General features: G+C 39.1%; 1 protein-coding gene across 2 annotated transcripts in view; it reads right to left on the reverse strand.

Annotated features, from left to right (window-relative positions):
• The window catches only part of LOC135462084 (nuclear hormone receptor HR96-like), a 48,121-nt gene extending 25,834 nt beyond the window's left edge, over positions 1 to 22,287 (reverse strand). Inside the window, exons 1-2 of one of the 2 annotated variants that reach the window (XM_064739435.1) lie at positions 22,114 to 22,287; positions 2,918 to 3,079 (exon numbers count right to left, since the gene is read on the reverse strand). In XM_064739435.1, the coding sequence (XP_064595505.1) occupies positions 2,918 to 3,079; positions 22,114 to 22,161 (210 nt within the window). In that variant the 5' untranslated portion in view covers positions 22,162 to 22,287. Of the gene's footprint in view, positions 1 to 2,917; positions 3,080 to 21,934 lie in introns of both variants that reach the window. The other variant, XM_064739436.1, reaches the window with a different exon arrangement.
• Between the last annotated feature and the right edge of the window lie 1,218 nt (positions 22,288 to 23,505).

Below are 23,505 nucleotides of genomic sequence, written 5' to 3' on the forward strand. Positions count from 1 at the left end.
CGGACAGAAAGGCCATGCTCATACCAAAGTGAATGATGTCACAGGACAGAAAGGCCATGCTCATACCAAAGTGCATGATGTCACAGGACAGAAAGGCCATGCTCATACCAAAGTGAATGATGTCACCGGACAGAAAGGCCATGCTCATACCAAAGTGAATGACGTGACCGGACAGAAAGGCCATGCTCATACCAAAGTGAATGATGTCACAGGACAGAAAGGCCATGCTCATACCAAAGTGAATGACGTCACCGGACAGAAAGGCCATGCTCATACCAAAGTGAATGATGTCACAGGACAGAAAGGCCATGCTCATACCAAAGTGAATGATGTCACAGGACAGAAAGGCCATGCTCATACCAAAGTGCATGATGTCACAGGACAGAAAGGCCATGCTCATACCAAAGTGCATGACGTCACAGGACAGAAAGGCCATGCTCATACCAAAGTGCATGATGTCCCAGGACAGAAAGGCCATAGTCATACCAAAGTGCATGATGTCACAGGACAGAAAGGCCATGCTCATACCAAAGTGCATGATGTCACAGGACAGAAAGGCCATGCTCATACCAAAGTGAGCGACGTCACATGACAGAAAGGCCATGCTCATACCAAAGTGAATGATGTCACAGGACAGAAAGGCCATGCTCATACCAAAGTGAATGATGTCACCGGACAGAAAGGCCATGCTCATACCAAAGTGAATGACGTGACCGGACAGAAAGGCCATGCTCATACCAAAGTGAATGATGTCACAGGACAGAAAGGCCATGCTCATACCAAAGTGAATGACGTCACCGGACAGAAAGGCCATGCTCATACCAAAGTGAATGATGTCACAGGACAGAAAGGCCATGCTCATACCAAAGTGCATGATGTCACAGGACAGAAAGGCCATGCTCATACCAAAGTGCATGATGTCACCGGACAGAAAGGCCATGCTCATACCAAAGTGCATGATGTCCCAGGACAGAAAGGCCATAGTCATACCAAAGTGCATGACGTCACAGAACAAAAAGGCCAACGTCATACCAAAGTGCAGGGCAGAAAGGTCATGCTCATACCAAAGCTGTGATGTCACAGGACAGAAAGGCCATGCTCATACCACAGTGCATGACATCACAGGACAGAAAGGTCATGCTCATGGCAAAGTGCATGATGGAAAGGCCATGCCAGGGTTTCATAGACATCAAGATCTTAACTACCCTATCAGAAATATTGAGTTGTAATAATGCCATATTGAGTTTTTAAATATCTAACTCCCCTATGCCAAAAGTAAAATATTGTTTGCTTGATGTTACAAGCCCTGCATAACAACAGAGGGTAGCTTGCTTGATGTTACAAGCCCTGCATAACACAGGAGGGTCGTTTGCTTGATGTTACAAGCCCTGTATAACAAAGGAGGATAGTTTGCTTGATGTTACAAGCCCTGTATAACAAAGGAGGATAGTTTGTTTGATGTTACAAGCCCTGTATAACAAAGGAGGGTAGTCTGCTTGATGTTACAAACCTTGTATAACAAAGGAGGGTAGGTAGGTTTTTCCTTTTCTTGCAGAAGGGAAGAGCAATCATGGAACCCAAATGATTGATCACAATGAAATTTCCTCAACACTGATCAGAACGCATACTAACTTATGTCACCCAATATCTGGCAATTCTCAGAGTAAATATTCTTAGATCATTACAATAAAACTAACTCAAACATTAAGCATTTTTATGAGTACAATTTAAGTCAACAGTTTGTACTAGCATTTTCAGGTCCTGTACAGAAGGTGCCAAAACCAAAATCCTGTCCAGCTGATACTTTTGAATGAGTGAAGCGGAACCTCATGACCTAGTAAAATAAAATCTATTTTGAGAAATCTGTTTCCATTTTCCCAAATTTCCTAAATTTAATTAAACTTTATGAGATTTAGTGGATTCTTCCTTCATGTGAAGGATCAAACATTTATTCTGCCCTCAATACATCATGTGAACTTTCCTGAATCTAAACTGCACCTGCCCTTTCTATTGCCACTACCACTGTTTCCACTTCACAACGATGTATCAGTAAACAGATACATTTGTTTACCCACCACAGCATCTGGCAGTGGTGATATCAATGACAGTTACTGTTACTAATTACCAAAATTATACCAATATATTCCCAGCTACATGCTTCCTAGCGTAGAGTTTTGACAGGGAAAAAAGCTTTCCACACACCTGACTAACCTTTTTTTTCAAATTTGGGATCTACCGAATGGCATTTTTCCATGCCAACAGAAGGAGCTATTGTGGCCTATGAGTGAAATGGGATGAACACCAAACATAAAAGGGGCTCTGTTGGGGATTTTCTGATAATGTACATGAATAGGCTCAAAACAAAAATCTTCCGTTTCAATCATGTTACAGCAGGTATTATGATGTAGTAAGGTCTCTGTCCGTCTCAGTGATTATGCCAGTCCATGACGGAATTAATTTAATTCACAAAAAATAAAGTAGAGGATATAGGCCACTAGGTTAGGGCTATAGCTTGAGCAACAAGTCCTTGGAGGTACAGGTTTGTGTCCACCTTTCATCAATGTTTGTAAACATTTCACCCTGGTTATAGCCAGAGCCACAATTCTCACCAATTCAATTTCGCGAAAGTAGGTGGGTTTTTAAGGTATAGCGTGCAGAAAACAATTGGATCAGAGAGAATTCCATATTTTGCTGTCGAAAGACGCTGACAGCTCCAATGTTCATAAGATTTCCTGGAACATTTTACAATGATCATTTCACAAAATGAGTAATCTCGACTCAGTATGGAAACACAATTACACTGGTCATCGGTTCAATAAGGTAATGAAAAGTATGTGTTGGTCAATGTCGACGTGTATGAACCCCTGTGTGCTCATACCAAAGTGCAGGATGTCACAGGACAGAAAGTTACACAAACCTTGTGGGCATTCCTTCTGAAGAAAGCCTTACAGGACTCGCAGGAGACTGCATTAAAGTTGTACCCCAAAGCTTTGTCACCACATACCAGGCACACTTTGTCCTTCTTCCAGGATGTCACCAAATTGCTAGCCACTGTTGAGTCAGAACTGTTGTCAGACATCTAAATAAAAAGACATTCAAAAACCACAGTGAATACAAATGTACAATGTAGTAGGTGGGATCAGCTACATGCAGTATGTTATAGTAACTAGAACGTGGGATTAGAACGGGGAAACCATGGGTAGTATATCTCCTGCAATTCAGAATACCACAGCAACCTGTAAAACTAATAAAGATCAGGAAGCTACAGTCATTACAATTTGGGATTAAGACACAACAGTTTGTACTGGCGCTTTACCTAAGGCTGACGAAACCACATTTAATACAGCTGGGGCAGATCAGGAAGCTACAGTAATTACAATTTGGGATTAAGAAACAACAGTCAGTACTTCACCTAAGACTGATGAAGGCACTATTTAATGAAGCTGGGCTGGATCAGGGAGCCACAGTAATTACAATTTGGGATTAACAATCAACAGTTTGTACTGGCACTTTCACTAAGACTGAGGAAAACACATTTAATACAGCTGGGCCAGATCAGGAAGCTACAGTAATTGCAGATTAGGAAACAACAGTAAGTATGATTGAGGAAACCACAATTAGTACAACTGTAAGTACAACACCTAGGTATGATTGGGGAAACCACAATTAGTACAACTGTAAGTACAACACCTAGGTATAAATGGGGAAACCACAATTAGTACAACTGTAAGTACAACACCTAGGTATGATTGAGGAAACCACAATTAGTACAACTGTAAGTACAACACCTAGGTATGATTGGGGAAACCACAATTAGTACAACTGTAAGTACAACACCTAGGTATGATTGGGGAAACCATAATTAGTACAACTGTAAGTACAACACCTAGGTATGATTGGGGAAACCACAATTAGTACAACTGTAAGCACAACACCTAGGTATAAATGGGGAAACCACAATTAGTACAACTGTAAGTACAACACCTAGGTATGATTGGGGAAACCACAATTAGTACAACTGTAAGTACAACACCTAGGTATGATTGGGGAAACCACAATTAGTACAACTGTAAGTACAACACCTAGGTATGATTGGGGAAACCACAATTAGTACAACTGTAAGTACAACACCTAGGTATGATTGGGGAAACCACAATTAGTACAACTGTAAGTACAACACCTAGGTATGATTGGGGGAAACCACAATTAGTACAACTGTAAGTACAACACCTAGGTATGATTGGGGAAACCATAATTAGTACAACTGTAAGTACAACACCTAGGTATGATTGGGGGAACCACAATTAGTACAACTGTAAGTACAACACCTAGGTATGAATGGGGAAACAACAATTAGTACAACTGTAAGTACAACACTTAGTTATAAATGGGAAAACCACAATTAGTACAACTGTAAGTGCAACACCTAGGTATGATTGAGGAAACCACAATTAGTACAACTGTAAGTACAACACCTATGTATGATTGGAGAAACCACAATTAGTACAACTGAAAGTACAACATCTAGGTATGATTGATGTCCCAGTACTGGCAACTTGAGACTAGGAAACAACAGCATGTACATCACACCTGATTGAGGGAAGCACATATGAGCTGGACCAGAGATTAGGAAACTACAGCATGTACATCACCCAAGACTAAGGAAAGCACATATGAGCTGGACCAGAGATTAGGAAACTCCAGCATTTACATCACCCAAGACTAAGGAGAGCACATATGAGCTGGACCAGAGATTAGGAAACTCCAGCATGTACATCACCCATCACATAGAGAAGCACACATGAGCTGGACCAGAGATTAGGAAACTACAGCAAGCACATCATACATGATTGAGGGGAGCACATATGAGCTGGACCAGAGATTAGGAAACAACAGCATGTACATCACCTATGATTGAGGGGAGCACATACGCGCTGGACCAGAGATTACGAAACAACAGCAAGCACATCACCCATGATTGAGGGGAGGACATATGAGCTGGACCAGAGATTAGGAAACAACAGCATGTACATCACCTATGATTGAGGGGAGCACATACGAGCTGGACCGGAGATTAAGAAACAACAGCATGTACATCACCTATGATTGAGAGGAGCACATACGAGCTGGACCGGAGATTAAGAAACAACAGCATGTACATCACCTATGATTGAGGGGAGCACATACGAGCTGGACCGGAGATTAAGAAACAACAGCATGTACATCACCCATGACTGAGGGAAGCACATATGAGCTGGACCAGAGATTAGGAAACAACAGTATGCACATCACCTATGATTGAGGGAAGCACATATGAGCTGGACCAGAGATTAAGAAACAACAGCATGTACATCACCTATAACTGAGGGAAGCACATATGAGCTGGACCAGAGATTAGGAAACAACAGCATGCACACCACGCATGATTGAGGGGAGCACATATGAGCTGGACCAGAGATTAAGAAACAACAGCATGTACATCACCTATGACTGAGGGAAGCACACATGAGCTGGACCAGAGATTAAGAAACTACAGCATGTACATCACCCATTACTGAGGGAAGCACATATGAGCTGGACCAGAGATTAGGAAACAACAGCATGCACATCACGCATGATACAGAAGCACATATGAGCTGGACCAGAGATTAGGAAACTACAGTTAGCATAGTTAGGGACTTAGAAACTAATGTTAGCACAACCAGACATTAGGAAACTACAGTTTGCATAGCTAGGGATTAGGAAACTACAGTTAGCATCACTAGGGACTAGGAAACCAATGTTAGCACAACTAGAGATTAGGAAACTACAGTTAGCATAACTAGGGATTAGGAAACTACAGTTAGCATCACTAGGGACTAGGAAACCAATGTTAGCACAACTAGAGATTAGGAAACTGCAGTTAGCATAACTAGGGATTAGGAAACTACAGTTAGCATCACTAGGGATTAGGAAACCAATGTTAGCACAACAAGAGATTAGGAAACTACAGTTAGCATAACTAGGGATTAGGAAACTGCAGTCAGCATCACTAGGAACTAGGAAACCAATTTTAGCACAACTAGAGATTAAGAAACTACAGTTAGCATAACTAGGGATTAGGAAACTACAGTTAGCATCACTAGGGACTAGGAAACCAATGTTAGCACAACCAGAGATTAGGAAACTACAGTTAGCATAACTAGGGATTAGGAAACTACAGTTAGCATCACTAGGGACTAGGAAACCAATGTTAGCACAACTAGAGATTAGGAAACTACAGTTAGCACAACTAGGGATTAGGAAACTACAGTTAGCATCACTAGGGACTAGGAAACCAATGTTAGCACAACCAGAGATTAGGAAGCTACTGTTAGCATAACTAGGGATTAGGAAACTACAGTTAGCATCACTAGGGACTAGGAAACCAATGTTAGCATAACTAGGGACTAGGAAACTACAGTTAGCATAACTAGGGATTAGGAAACTACAGTTAGCATAACTAGGGATTAGGAAACTACAGTTAGCATAACTAGGGATTAGGAAACCAATGTTATCACAACCAGAGATTAGGAAGCTACAGTTAGCACAACTAGAGATTAGGAAACTACAGTTAGCATAACTAGGGATTAGGAAACTACAGTTAGCATCACTAGGGATTAGGAAACTACAGTTAGCATCACTAGGGACTAGGAAACCAATGTTAGCATAACTAGGGACTAGGAAACTACAGTTAGCATAACTAGGGATTAGGAAACTACAGTTAGCATAACTAGGGATTAGGAAACTACAGTTAGCATAACTAGGGACTAGGAAACCAATGTTAGCACAACCAGCGATTAGGAAGCTACAGTTAGCACAACTAGAGATTAGGAAGCTACAGTTAGCATAACTAGGGATTAGGAAACTACAGTTAGCATCACTAGGGACTAGGAAACTGCAGTTAGCATCACTAGGGACTAGGAAACTACAGTTAGCATCACTAGGGACTAGGAAACCAATGTTAGCATAACTAGGGACTAGGAAACTACAGTTAGCATAACTAGGCATTAGGAAACTACAGTTAGCATAACTAGGGATTAGGAAACTACAGTTAGCATCACTAGGGATTAGGAAACTACAGTTAGCATCACTAGGGACTAGGAAACCAATGTTAGCATAACTAGGGACTAGGAAACTACAGTTAGCATAACTAGGGATTAGGAAACTACAGTTAGCATAACTAGGGATTAGGAAACTACAGTTAGCATAACTAGGGACTAGGAAACCAATGTTAGCACAACCAGCGATTAGGAAGCTACAGTTAGCACAACTAGAGATTAGGAAGCTACAGTTAGCATAACTAGGGATTAGGAAACTACAGTTAGCATCACTAGGGACTAGGAAACCAATGTTAGCACAACCAGAGATTAGGAAGCTACAGTTAGCATCACTAGGGACTAGGAAACTACAGTTAGCATCACTAGGGACTAGGAAACCAATGTTAGCACAACTAGAGATTAGGAAACTAGGAAACTACAGTTAGCATCACTAGGGACTAGGAAACTACAGTTAGCATCACTAGGGACTAGGAAACCAATGTTAGCACAACTAGAGATTAGGAAACTACAGTTAGCATCACTAGGGACTAGGAAACTACAGTTAGCATCACTAGGGACTAGGAAACCAATGTTAGCACAACCAGAGATTAGGAAGCTACAGTTAGCATCACTAGGGACTAGGAAACTACAGTTAGCATCACTAGGGACTAGGAAACCAATGTTAGCACAACTAGAGATTAGGAAACTACAGTTAGCATCACTAGGGATTAGGAAACTACAGTTAGCATCACTAGGGACTAGGAAACTGCAGTTAACCCAACTAGGTATTTACAGGAATTCAGTTAGTAACATAAACTTTAAGCCTCTGAAATTTATTTTATAATGTACCATGCTGGCACCATTTAGCTTATGTATACATGTATATGCCTTTTAAATCTATGAAACACCCTTTCTAAATTAATATGGGGACCAATGAATACTCAACTTCACACTACTCTTCAAAACTGAACATATACATCCAGATTTTGGCAAGTTCTTTGGACATGTACACTGATAACTTCAATGATGATTCAGATTGATCAAGGACACAACATTTAATTCTTACACATTTACACAAATATCCTAATAATAAACGACAGCCTATATAGTTTTGTTTTTATGGCCAGAAATACACATACATATCGTTTTGGCTTAGCAATTGTCATGGGAGGCTATCCTTTAGTCAGTTGTGTACTACCACCACAGTATTTTTTCGCATCACATGTAGAGACTATTAGGAAATCAAAACAACAGATCACAATGTATCAAAACTAAAAACAATTACTTGTTTCTCGATCTCCATTCCTTGGTTACTAGGTAACCGTGAATCAACTGGGTCATATGAACATTTAGGGGATTGACACTTAAAATGTTTTTTTAATTGATATTAATGTTTGTGTCGCTGTCAACCAAATTAAAGGTGCTTTAGAAACGTAGCAATTTCTCTCACAGACAGTCTGAATATTGCTGTCTGTTTGCAGGCTTCCCATACATAAAGGAAACTTTGTGCTTTTCACGGCTCAAACTCCTACATGTATGTCGTTCAGTTCTTCATAGATTTATTTACTTATTTAACTATTTTCATTGTTTATTTATCCACTCATTTCGAAAATAATTCAAACTGATATGTGTCACTGATAAATCAAGTACTTTTAAGGACTTCAGCCACATTAAGGTCTTTCAAGGTCATTAAAATTTTTCAAGAAGATTCAAGTACTGTCAAGGATTTCAATCACCGCACCCTGCATCCAGCCAAACACCACGACTGTCATAACTCCAAAGCAGGGTCAATATGTGTACCAGTATCTGATAGCTATTTTATCCGAACATCTGAACAACAGGCGTTAGCAGTGTAACCAACACATGTACACTACCGATAGTCCACACAATCAATACAAACACTGAATGACCACAACTACATTTTGACGAGTATTCAGTCGAATTACAGAAAACAGATATGTAAACTTAGACACCACTCCCAAAATAGCACAATACACAGTATTAATGATCAGGCCAGAGATCTTGAGAGAGATTTACATCAGCTGAATGGTGTGCATAAAATCAGAGTCATAGAAAGTAGAAATCCATACACTATTTGTGCTACAACTACAATATGTCAGAGTCATAGAAGGTAGAAATCCATACACTATTTGTGCCATAACAACAATATGTCAGTCATAGAAGGTAGAAATCCATGCACTATTTGTGCCATAACAACATGTCCGAGTCATAGAAAGCAGAAATCCATACACTATTTGTGCTATAACAACAATATGTCCGAGTCATAGAAAGTAGAAATCCATACACTATTTGTGCGATAACAACAATATGTCCGAGTCATAGAAGGTAGAAATCCATACACTATTTGTGCCATAACTACAATATGTCCGAGTCATAGAAAGTAGAAATCCATACACTATTTGTGCCATAACTACAATATGTCCGAGTTATAGAAAGTAGAAATCCATACACTATTTGTGCCATAACAACAATATGTCAGTCATAGAAGGTAGAAATCCATGCACTATTTGTGCCATAACAACATGTCCGAGTCATAGAAAGCAGAAATCCATACACTATTTGTGCTATAACAACAATATGTCCGAGTCATAGAAAGTAGAAATCCATACACTATTTGTGCGATAACAACAATATGTCCGAGTCATAGAAGGTAGAAATCCATACACTATTTGTGCTGTAACAACAATATGTCCGAGTCATAGAAGGTAGAAATCCATACACTATTTGTGCCATAACTACAATATGTCAGTCATAGAAAGTAGAAATCCATACACTATTTGTGCCATAACTACAATATGTCAGTCATAGAAAGTAGAAATCCATACACTATTTGTGCTACAACTACAATATGTCCGAGTCATAGAAAGTAGAAATCCATGCACTATTTGTGCCGTAACTACAATATGTCCGAGTCATAGAAAGTAGAAATCCATACACTATTTGTGCCATAACTACAATATGTCAGTCATAGAAAGTAGAAATCCATACACTATTTGTGCGATAACAACAATATGTCCGAGTCATAGAAAGTAGAAATCCATACACAATTTGTGCTGTAACAACAATATGTCCGAGTCATAGAAGGTAGAAATCCATACACTATTTGTGCCATAACTACAATATGTCAGTCATAGAAAGTAGAAATCCATACACTATTTGTGCCATAACTACAATATGTCAGTCATAGAAAGTAGAAATCCATACACTATTTGTGCTACAACTACAATATGTCCGAGTCATAGAAAGTAGAAATCCATGCACTATTTGTGCCGTAACTACAATATGTCCGAGTCATAGAAAGTAGAAATCCATACACAATTTGTGCCATAACTACAATATGTCAGTCATAGAAAGTAGAAATCCATACACTATTTGTGCTACAACTACAATATGTCCGAGTCATAGAAAGTAGAAATCCATGCACTATTTGTGCCGTAACTACAATATGTCCGAGTCATAGAAAGTAGAAATCCATGCACTATTTGTGCCGTAACTACAATATGTCAGTCATAGAAAGTAGAAATCCATACACTATTTGTGCTGTAACTACAATATGTCAGTCATAGAAAGTAGAAATCCATACACCATTTGTGCTGTAACAACAATATGTCCGAGTCATAGAAAGTAGAAATCCATACACTATTTGTGCCATAACTACAATATGTCAGTCACAGAAAGTAGAAATCCATACACTATTTGTGCCATAACTACAATATGTCAGAGTCATAGAAAGTAGAAATCCATACACTATTTGTGCTGTAACTACAATATGTCCGAGTTATAGAAAGTAGGAATCCATACACTATTTGTGCCATAACAACAATATGTCAGTCATAGAAGGTAGAAATCCATGCACTATTTGTGCCATAACAACATGTCCGAGTCATAGAAAGCAGAAATCCATACACCATTTGTGCTGTAACTACAATATGTCAGAGTCATAGAAAGTAGAAATCCATACACTATTTGTGCTCTAACAACAATGATTACAAATGTACATTCAATGAGCCATTTCAGTGGGTTATCAGTGATCAAAATGAGACTAGCTTTTACAAGAGCTCAAATTAAAAATGGTGATCTCAAATTAAGCCGTGGTCATCACACTGGTCGTGAATCATGCAACTATGTACAATTGCTGACATACACATGCAAATGATTGTTTGTACATGTACTACCTTATCCACTACCATGTGAATTTACAACGTCGCTAAACAGAATGTCATGTGCTGCAGACCACATTGAATGACCTCTATTTTCTTGAGGTTACCACTTCAAATATTACACCTTGCGACCCTGGTTATAATGAATAAACATGCTGAGATTTAGGAAATGCATCAAGCCATACTGAGGAGATGTATGCAATGCTGGAATAAAATGTGAATGTGGTGGACTCGTTTTGATGAGGCTAAGCTGTAGTGTAGGCCAGGTGTTCTTCACGGACAGCACACCTTCCTAAGATCACAATTTTCATGATTTTGACATAAAGACTTGGCCTGATGTAGACTTCTTCAACCACAATTTTCTCTGTCCACAACAATTGCCCTAGACAAATTGACAAGTTCCATTAATTTCAACCCCTGTAAAAGTTGTGTCAGCTTGTCTTAAAGAAACACCAGGTCTTTCCATGTTTCCACAGACACATCATGATTTTGATTATAAATATCTAAGTCAGTTCAGAGAGTAGTATCTCAGTTCTCATACACCACTCTGTTCTTACATTGTAAACAGTAACGGGTACCCAGCAATGCATCTACAATCGAACTGATGTCATATGCACTTTAACGAAAGGGACTACAAAGCATCCATAAAAGTACAGATATCAAGTAAGAGACTTGAATAACCCTTCCAAACACACACCTGTCAGACTGCTAACAAAAGATTTGTGAACATATTGAACAGCAATATAGTATCTATGAGACATGCTTGTCAATGTCACTTAGAGAAATGAAATTGCCCTTCTTAATACGCAACTGGCTGGATAACAATATGTGAATACTGAGTAACCACATTATACAAGCACAGAAGGGCTTTATGTAGTCAAGGCCGTGTGGTGTCTAAATGGAGAAAGCTTTCATAATACACAGCTAGGGCCATTGCACCTGAAGCTGGGTACATTATACAGCTACACAAATATGTTCACAGTACGCAGACTCAGCCCATCCAGCTTAAAAATCCCTCAATACACACTGTACAATATGCAGGAAAGTATTAGTTTTGTCAAGATATGGTGGTTGAATTTAAAAAACAAAACAAAATACATCAACACTTGTCAGCTATCTACATCTCTTTATTCTGGCTGAAGGTAATGTTTATCACTGTTTTAAAATATTTTCACCGTACCTACCCAGACTAGCACTTAAAGGAAGAACCCTAGTATACATGCTTAACCAGACTAGCACTTAAAGGAAGAACCCTAGTATACATGTTTAACCAGACTAGCACTTAAAGGAAGAACCCTAGTATACATGTTTAACCAGACTAGCACTTAAAGGAAGAACACTAGTATACATGTTTAACCAGACTAGCGCTTAAAGGAAGAACCCTAGTATACATGTTTAACCAGACTAGCACTTAAAGGAAGAACCCTAGTATACATGCTTAACCAGACTAGCACTAAAAGGAAGAACCCTAGTATACATGTTTACCCAGACTAGCACTTAAAGGAAGAACACTGGTATACATGTTTAACCAGACTAACACTTAAAGGAAGAACCCTAGTATACATGTTTAACCAGACTAGCACTTAAAGGAAGAACCCTAGTATACATGTTTAACCAGACTAGCACTTAAAGGAAGAACCCTAGTATACATGTTTAACCAGACTAGCACTTAAAGGAAGAACCCTAGTATACATGTTTAACCAGACTAGCACTTAAAGGAAGAACCCTAGTATACATGTTTAACCAGACTAACACTTAAAGCAAGAACCCTAGTATACATGTTTAACCAGACTAACACTTAAAGGAAGAACCCTAGTATACATGTTTAATTGAGGCTTCAAGGCATTTTTCAGTATTCTTCACTCAATACTAATTTCTTTTCATCAGACGGAGTAAAAAAATATGACCTCTATTTATCTGGTCTCTTTCTTCTGATAGTGTTGGACTATGCCTACTAAAGCAGTTTTTGAGGCTGGCATTAAGCATCCAGTTGAACAGAAGAACATGAGTTATAATAATAATAGCACCTGTGTAGCATTCATGCCACACTCAAGACGCAGACTGCTCCAAGATAGATTGTAATCGCTATGATGTGTATGCGCTGTACAGGTACAATGACCAAAACCATTTTGCTGAAAAACCGTAACTTAGAAATGATAGCAACGCTATCACAGAGCTCGCCTGTATGAGACACACGAATGCAAAACTTCCGCCCAATGCATACAGAGCATCAGCTATGGAACATCGCTCGTGTCATTGTGCTTTATTTGCATGTAAAATGTCAGGTCAATACACAAGACACTTAAGGATGCCAACCCTAACACTTTGTTTAACAGTGATTCTAATACACAATACATAGTTAGGAATTCAGTAATTTACAGATACGCACAGATAGCACACACCCAATCAACGATGGAATATTCCCCTCGTGCTGTTGTGCTCTACATGTGAGCAAACCCTGAGCTCAATACATGCAGTACTTTTTGAGATACCTCACCTACAATTTTGTTTAACAGTGAGTCTAACAGAAAACACACTAAGTCAGGAATTCAGTAATTTAGGGCACTTAATATGCACACATACACTCAACGATGGAATATCCCCCTCCTGCTACTGTGCTCTACATGTGTGCAAGCCCTGAGCTCAATACATGCAGTACTTTGTAAGATACCACCAGTAACATTTTCTTTAACATTGATTCTTATAGACAATACACTAAGTCAGGAATTCAGTAATTTAGGGCACTTAATATGCACACATCCAATCAAAGATGAACCTCCCCCCCACCCGTTCAATGCTATTGTGCTCTACATGTGTGCAAGCACTAAGCTCAATACCCAGTACTTTTTAAGATTCCATACCTAACATTGTGTTTACCATAACTTTCTCCATTATTGGACACCAACACTCAGGGTAAGACATAAGCTTGTGGTTCACATATATGCTTGTTTTGTGCTATTCATCTCCATCTGGCAACCATTTAGTAATCTATCTGACGATGGAACAAACCATTAGCTATGACAAACAGCTCTAGAAGCCATTCTGTCTGTCTTTCTGTCTGTTAGTTCAATTTTTTTGGCATACAATCCTTTAATGTAGGCTTTTCCATTCAGGCAAGGTCTGAGTGCATTAAGACAATAATGTCAGCTTTCTGCAAGATGTTTCCTCTCTTGCAAATTTGCACTTCATCTCTACTTCACTCACAGAAGAGCTATTCTCTACAGCGTATGTATACAGTCTCCACTGTGTAATTTCTCATCAAACTCAGATGTATGTGTTTCATTAATAGCATGAAGGTGAAAATGTGTGCGCATTGCTGTCAGCCAGAGAGTTCACAATTCTGACATTCGGGAGAACTTTTCACTTGCATATACAAAAACAATTATCATGTTTTTATCCAGATTTGTTGTCTTATGGAATCCACTCACACTTTTATCATGGAAAAAACAGGTGCAAACTTAAAACATGGTGTTGTCACTTTTATCTTATCTCGTGAACATGCAGGTCAAGATTTTGTCTGTGCCAGGCCTGCCTAGACCGTGGCAGACACATGTAGTATCACACTACAGTCAGACAATATGTAAACCTGACTTTTAGTAAGATCTGTTTATCTCTTCAGATCTCATAAAAAAAGCTCGTATGGTTTAATGACAGATCAGACATAGACATTTCCTCCAGAGAAAACCTTAGTTTGTACCTAAAAAGGGCCTCTGAGTAATTGCCAGGCAAAAAAGGAAGAAAGAAAATGGCCATTTCTACAAGACCAAGTTGATACTGTGCATATCCTAATAAAACTACTGGTAGCTCAAACATGTCAAAACAGATAATTATGGCGTTTCTGACAAGGTAAAAATGATTACATAGCATACGGAGGATTAACATACAATCACATGTACCAGTGCCATACTGATACACACCTAAGCCTCTCTCTCTCATTACAATGCTGTTGGGGACAACACTGTTGTCAATGACACACTGGAGACAACACTGTTGTAAATGACACCTTGGGGACAACACTATTGTAAATGACACATTGGGGACAACACTGTTGTAAATGACACATTGGGGACAACACTGTTGTAAATGACACATTGGGGACAACACTGTTGTAAATGACACATTGGGGACAACACTGTTGTAAATGACACATTGGGGACAACGCTGTTGTAAATGACACATTGGGGACAACACTGTTGTAAATGACACATTGTGGACAACGCTATTGTAAATGACACATTGGGGACAACACTGTTGTAAATGACACATTGGGGACAACGCTATTGTAAGTGGCCCATGTTGCATGAAGCTTGTTAGCTACTCATAGCCTGTGGCATATATCATATAGAAACAAAACATAGTAACTGTAAGCCAAATCATCATGTCATGGCTTTAATCCAATAAGACAACCAAACCTCTGAATTCAAACAATTAACTAATTCTGTTTTCTTCACTGAAATCCTATTTTATACACACACAAAGGTGTAGCCGCACTACGCAGAAAAGAAATGCACACATCAGTTTAGAATACGACTGAGTTTTCAACACATCTGAAAACACTGCACTGAGGATTACCCAATTATTTATCTTGTAAACCATCAATTACATAGTCACAGTTATAAACAAACAACAATCAGCTATGTGTTCTGGTCATATATCAAAGTTAATTAACAGAGATGTATATTGGTTGCAGATGCAGGAGTCTACAGCCTTTACTGTGAAAATACGTCATATACATCACAAAAAAAGGCCATCCTTAAAAAATTCTTAGTTAGAGGTAACCCAATCTACCGATCAGAAAAAATAGTGAAGAATTCCGTGCTTCTTTTGTTTAATTCTGGCTAACAGTATAATGAAAAAGATGGGGATTAAAAATAAATTAATATTGTGAGAAAAACGGAAAACTCTCGAAGATTTATGTGTATGCCTGAAAGCTACCACACATGGCAGATTAAAAGCTGACAAATGAACTTGTTAAAGTCAAAAGTTAATCTTCACAGTGAAACATTTGCCTGACACCCTCCACCATGTCCTAGCTTTCTGATACTGCAGGCTATAGTGAAAGTTCCCATGCCACCACCACTACAGATACGCACAGATAGCACACACCCAATCAACGATGGAATATTCCCCTCGTGCTGTTGTGCTCTACATGTGAGCAAACCCTGAGCTCAATACATGCAGTACTTTTTGAGATACCTCACCTACAATTTTGTTTAACAGTGAGTCTAACAGAAAACACACTAAGTCAGGAATTCAGTAATTTAGGGCACTTAATATGCACACATACACTCAACGATGGAATATCCCCCTCCTGCTACTGTGCTCTACATGTGTGCAAGCCCTGAGCTCAATACATGCAGTACTTTGTAAGATACCACCAGTAACATTTTCTTTAACATTGATTCTTATAGACAATACACTAAGTCAGGAATTCAGTAATTTAGGGCACTTAATATGCACACATCCAATCAAAGATGAACCTCCCCCCCACCCGTTCAATGCTATTGTGCTCTACATGTGTGCAAGCACTAAGCTCAATACCCAGTACTTTTTAAGATTCCATACCTAACATTGTGTTTACCATAACTTTCTCCATTATTGGACACCAACACTCAGGGTAAGACATAAGCTTGTGGTTCACATATATGCTTGTTTTGTGCTATTCATCTCCATCTGGCAACCATTTAGTAATCTATCTGACGATGGAACAAACCATTAGCTATGACAAACAGCTCTAGAAGCCATTCTGTCTGTCTTTCTGTCTGTTAGTTCAATTTTTTTGGCATACAATCCTTTAATGTAGGCTTTTCCATTCAGGCAAGGTCTGAGTGCATTAAGACAATAATGTCAGCTTTCTGCAAGATGTTTCCTCTCTTGCAAATTTGCACTTCATCTCTACTTCACTCACAGAAGAGCTATTCTCTACAGCGTATGTATACAGTCTCCACTGTGTAATTTCTCATCAAACTCAGATGTATGTGTTTCATTAATAGCATGAAGGTGAAAATGTGTGCGCATTGCTGTCAGCCAGAGAGTTCACAATTCTGACATTCGGGAGAACTTTTCACTTGCATATACAAAAACAATTATCATGTTTTTATCCAGATTTGTTGTCTTATGGAATCCACTCACACTTTTATCATGGAAAAAACAGGTGCAAACTTAAAACATGGTGTTGTCACTTTTATCTTATCTCGTGAACATGCAGGTCAAGATTTTGTCTGTGCCAGGCCTGCCTAGACCGTGGCAGACACATGTAGTATCACACTACAGTCAGACAATATGTAAACCTGACTTTTAGTAAGATCTGTTTATCTCTTCAGATCTCATAAAAAAAGCTCGTATGGTTTAATGACAGATCAGACATAGACATTTCCTCCAGAGAAAACCTTAGTTTGTACCTAAAAAGGGCCTCTGAGTAATTGCCAGGCAAAAAAGGAAGAAAGAAAATGGCCATTTCTACAAGACCAAGTTGATACTGTGCATATCCTAATAAAACTACTGGTAGCTCAAACATGTCAAAACAGATAATTATGGCGTTTCTGACAAGGTAAAAATGATTACATAGCATACGGAGGATTAACATACAATCACATGTACCAGTGCCATACTGATACACACCTAAGCCTCTCTCTCTCATTACAATGCTGTTGGGGACAACACTGTTGTCAATGACACACTGGAGACAACACTGTTGTAAATGACACCTTGGGGACAACACTATTGTAAATGACACATTGGGGACAACACTGTTGTAAATGACACATTGGGGACAACACTGTTGTAAATGACACATTGGGGACAACACTGTTGTAAATGACACATTGGGGACAACACTGTTGTAAATGACACATTGGGGACAACGCTGTTGTAAATGACACATTGGGGACAACACTGTTGTAAATGACACATTGTGGACAACGCTATTGTAAATGACACATTGGGGACAACACTGTTGTAAATGACACATTGGGGACAACGCTATTGTAAGTGGCCCATGTTGCATGAAGCTTGTTAGCTACTCATAGCCTGTGGCATATATCATATAGAAACAAAACATAGTAACTGTAAGCCAAATCATCATGTCATGGCTTTAATCCAATAAGACAACCAAACCTCTGAATTCAAACAATTAACTAATTCTGTTTTCTTCACTGAAATCCTATTTTATACACACACAAAGGTGTAGCCGCACTACGCAGAAAAGAAATGCACACATCAGTTTAGAATACGACTGAGTTTTCAACACATCTGAAAACACTGCACTGAGGATTACCCAATTATTTATCTTGTAAACCATCAATTACATAGTCACAGTTATAAACAAACAACAATCAGCTATGTGTTCTGGTCATATATCAAAGTTAATTAACAGAGATGTATATTGGTTGCAGATGCAGGAGTCTACAGCCTTTACTGTGAAAATACGTCATATACATCACAAAAAAAGGCCATCCTTAAAAAATTCTTAGTTAGAGGTAACCCAATCTACCGATCAGAAAAAATAGTGAAGAATTCCGTGCTTCTTTTGTTTAATTCTGGCTAACAGTATAATGAAAAAGATGGGGATTAAAAATAAATTAATATTGTGAGAAAAACGGAAAACTCTCGAAGATTTATGTGTATGCCTGAAAGCTACCACACATGGCAGATTAAAAGCTGACAAATGAACTTGTTAAAGTCAAAAGTTAATCTTCACAGTGAAACATTTGCCTGACACCCTCCACCATGTCCTAGCTTTCTGATACTGCAGGCTATAGTGAAAGTTCCCATGCCACCACCTTCAATCTTGGAGAAAATGCATATACTGATAGTGCTATGCATCTTTGTGACATTCTCAAGTGTTTGCCATGTTTGAAGAATTAAGATGTTAGAAAGGGTTAAAAATGGTCATTTGGGTTACTATACTGCAAGTTCTTCTACTGTATTGCACAAAATTATTCTAATATTGCTAAAAATTGTCTAAGTTCAATTCCCAAAGGATAATCAGCAAAGTCTGCTACGTTAATTTGTCTAAAAAGTGTCATTGACTCGAGGATCTTGTTTCTGAGAGAAGCTAATGCAATGGAATACAATAACTATGATCATCTAGCAACATCTGCTCAGAAACACTTCAGATTTATACAACAGACTGCCAATAATAAAAGCACAAAAGACTAATTGTTAACAATTAAAAGTGTAGGCCTACGGGCAAGAAATGTTAGAATAGGCCAGGTTAAAAATTAAATTTTACCTCTCGCATTGTAGGCAGGTTACCATAGAAAAACATAATACTGCAACCCGTGCTATCAAAACACAACAAATGAGAGGCATAACGTTGTCAGTGAGTCACTGAAATAAAGCCCACACAGGTCGATGGAAAATGAATAAATGTAGCCTTGTTAGCTTCATTCAAATTTATCCCTCAAGAGGAAGAGCTTAAGTGATAACTTTATGCCAGCAACGTGCACCTTGTACGGTCCTATATTATTTTCATATTTTCATTAGTAGCTTGTAAATGGATAGCCCTACAAAGATTCCAAAAATTTTGGTATGCAAATTGGACTGCAATTGGCCAATTAAATTACCTCAAAAGGAGGTCAACTCTAAACACTGCGGAATGGCATCAAAAACTTTTCTGAGAATACCTTAAGTTCAGGATTATGAATTTAAAGAATTTTTCCCATTAGAGTTGTGGTTTTCACATAATTGCCCAAAAAAATTTTCAGAAATCCTTCAATTCTTCTCCAAATTTAACATGCGAGCTTCACACAAGACTGCATGAAACTTGTCACTGCAGTTTACCATGCGAACGGGTATTAACTCTGCAACAATGCATTCTTTCTGTGTTTTGTTCTCCTCACCAACTTTGCCACGATGTATTGTTTCTGTCTTTTGTGCTGCTATCAGCAGCAGATCAACGCTGCCTAATGTCTATGCTAATCTTCAGTATTTAACCCATTGTAGATAATGCCTGGCAGAGAAGGGTTCAAATTCACAACAATCCTTCTCATTTTTTCTTTTTTTTTGATTCTGATTTCTACTATTCAGCATGCAATTTATGCAAAGCATGCAGATTTGATCCCCAGATTTGGTGTCCTCAACAGCTATACACATGTAGCCCACCACTGCTACAAGAGAGCAATGTTTATTTTCTTTTCACTGGCCTTCATACAATCCCCAATGGACACTGTATCTAGCTGCCAGTGTTTCAAATCTAAATAATTCCGGCCAACCTATTTTCGCCATTATCATGAACTTCACAGACATAGAACTTCATAGAAGTTGTAAAAAAACCAGTAGCGTGAACCCCGGCCACACTGGTGGATAACAGCTTAATTTTCCTTTTCTTTATTGTTATTTACGCACATAGTTCATAATTTCATTTTCTTCAGTCATGTTGCACCCTTTGCTTAATTCAACAAGCGTGCATGACTGATAACATCTGATATACCAGTAGGGCTATTTAATGGTACATGTAGGCCTATAGTCACAGCAGGTGTTTGATTAAGTTGGTCAGAGGTTTAACAGGGTCACAGCATGAGCGTCTAAAGAGAGGCAGTGATCAAAACATCTCACTTTGCAAATGAATAAGGCAACTAGTATAATTTTGTACATTATGTACACTTTATCTACCAGGCTTTCGAACTATAACTATAGTCATCGTCAGGGTGAGTATGTGGCAACTGCAAGGAACATTCATTATGGTGCAGTATATATACATAGTACAGGGTAGCAAGACAGGTCTGTCAGGAAGTGAACAGTGATTACAAACAAGTATTGCATGGTGGAAACAAGTATGTGCAAGAACAAAGGGTGTGAGAACAGTTTGGATCAGGGCATAGACAATCATATATTTACACATTGAACAGAAATAGAAATAGGAAATAGAGGACATGTTGCTGTTAAGGTCAGGTTTAGTTATGTTGATGTGTAACGACTCTTTGAGTTTAGGTATGTGATCAGTTCTAGCTGTGTCAATAATTTCATAAGTTGCAAGACCCGGGTTGTAATCACTCATTAGACAGTGGTCACCAAAAGCGGAGTTTTCACAAACTGGTGAAGTGATATCATGTTCGTTGATGCGACCTTGCACGTGTCTAATTGTTTTTCCTATCTAGGAGGAACTGCATTCACCACATTTAATTTTGTTGACTACGTTTGCATGTAGATCGTCGTCCTCTTTGTCCTTGTAATTGAAAAGGTTGTTATGGAACAGGGTGTTTGTAAAACACATTGAATTTTAACACAAGGAACCATTTTAGATAGTTTTAGAAGCTCATGCTTGACCTTTAAAGAGGCAGGTCCAATGTAGGGCATGTTGAAAAAACTTTCTTCTTCTCAGGGAAAAGTCGGGAAGTGCTAGTGGTTTTGGCTGAACACATTTGTTAACAAAATGACTGATGATGCGATTAGTAAATTGGCGAGGATATGCATTCTTCGAAAGACGATTACGTAAATGAACAACCTCGTCTGAAAACAGCTTGTAAGACTTGCAGATCTTCCAGGCTCAGCTAAGTAAGCTTTTAACAAGGTTGACTTTGTGAGATTCAGGTACAAGGCTGGTCCGGCCATTTGGTGTATAAGCCTGTATTACTAGGTTTGCGATAGTATTAATGGTATTGGCCTATTTTTCCAAAAGAACATCTATGAAGTGGATAGAACCGTCATTTTCTTGTTCGAGAGTGAAGTTTATAACTTCATATCACATCTCACCTTGGTTCTCACAAAACACGCAGATGTACACACCACCCCCACTGCGGCGGGATTGTTAAGACGGACGAGTGAGTGATGAAGCTGGCTTTACTAAACCCGTCGTCGGCCCCACAACTCCACTGCTGTCCATTTTGCACTTCAGCACGTATAAACCTCGTGATAACTGTCGAATAACTGACCTTGCAAGTCCGTTTCTGCTTGCTGACTAGCCATTTTCTATTCGTCATTAGTTGTCAGTAACTCTCTTAGGCCTGTCGATCCTCCCATCGTCCATGCTCTTCGTAACACCACCGATTTTAGTTGCACGGTTTCATCTATTTTCCCTTGTCACTCGCAGGGACCGACGTCAGCGATCGATGAGGCCCAACGCGTGGGGCAATCTAAACGCCTTACGTCACGAAAATCAACTCCTTCATAGGCACATGTACGTCAAAATCAGGTCACGGAACCGGCAGTGTAGTCCAGTAGCCGGACCAATGTTACCTCCCCTGTTCTATGAATCCGGTTCAGCCACTGGATTAACAGTGGCATTCGACCATCGCTGTTGTTGTTAAAGGCCTACCAATACACGTCAGAAAAGTGGTTGAGCTCACTTACTCAGTATGATGTGTATTTCAAAAGTATAACTTATTTCATGTATCTACAATACTCTGAACAAAAGTTAGTTATCTGGAGGGTGAATTTTTTCCCCAAATTTGAGCTCATGCCCTACTCAATAATATGTCGGAGGTCGAATTTATCTACAATTTCCAGATGGGATTGATTGCTTTCATTGATGTTTTACTCAACAATATTTCACTAATAGGCCAGAGAGAAAGTCATCATGAGCGGAACTTGAACTCCTTGCGACAGCATTGGTGGGAGGCTCCTGGTTCATTGTGCTTGTGCTTACGTGCTAACCTCCTTGGCCACGGAGGTCCCAACTGGGACTGAACCCACACGCCATGTAGCCTACATGTAAATGTATGTCTGCTTGAGTTACATGCCTTAATCACCATGTCCCATTTCCCTTATTACATATGCCAAGGCAAGTTGCTTTATACATGTGTATGTTGGTGGACAGTTTTAATGAATAAAGAAAGGCTGGCTCAGCTTATAGGATGCGACCACATCTCAGTAGGCACCTGTCATATCAGGCAGGCAGTAACCAATACCAGCTGCAGCTGGGTTATAACACAGCTGAGGTTTCATCAGCAGTCAGTATCATCGTACATGGAGTGGAATTCCACAACAGCCAATAAATTAGCTGTTAAAACTATTGGATGTGTTGTTTCATCAGTGATCCCTGTCATAGAGCTGTCATATGGCCGTTAACATCAAAATTTATTTATTTATTTATTTGATCATTGTTTCACATTGTATTCGAGACGTTTTCACTAAATATAGACCTTTGAGAGGTGCCTGACAAATTGCCTGACTTAAGAATATTGATGAAGCAGCAAAACCTTGATTTTTACCTGATGTGACCTCAAGATACAGGGTCTGGCAGATGCAGCCAGCCCGCGCTTTTTAAAGCTCGCCCTCTCAACACTGACATATGTGAAGGAAATAGTTTATAGCAGACAAGGAGT

This window comes from Liolophura sinensis, chromosome 1, assembly GCF_032854445.1.
Source record: "Liolophura sinensis isolate JHLJ2023 chromosome 1, CUHK_Ljap_v2, whole genome shotgun sequence".
Classification (NCBI taxonomy): Eukaryota; Metazoa; Mollusca; class Polyplacophora; order Chitonida; family Chitonidae; genus Liolophura; species Liolophura sinensis.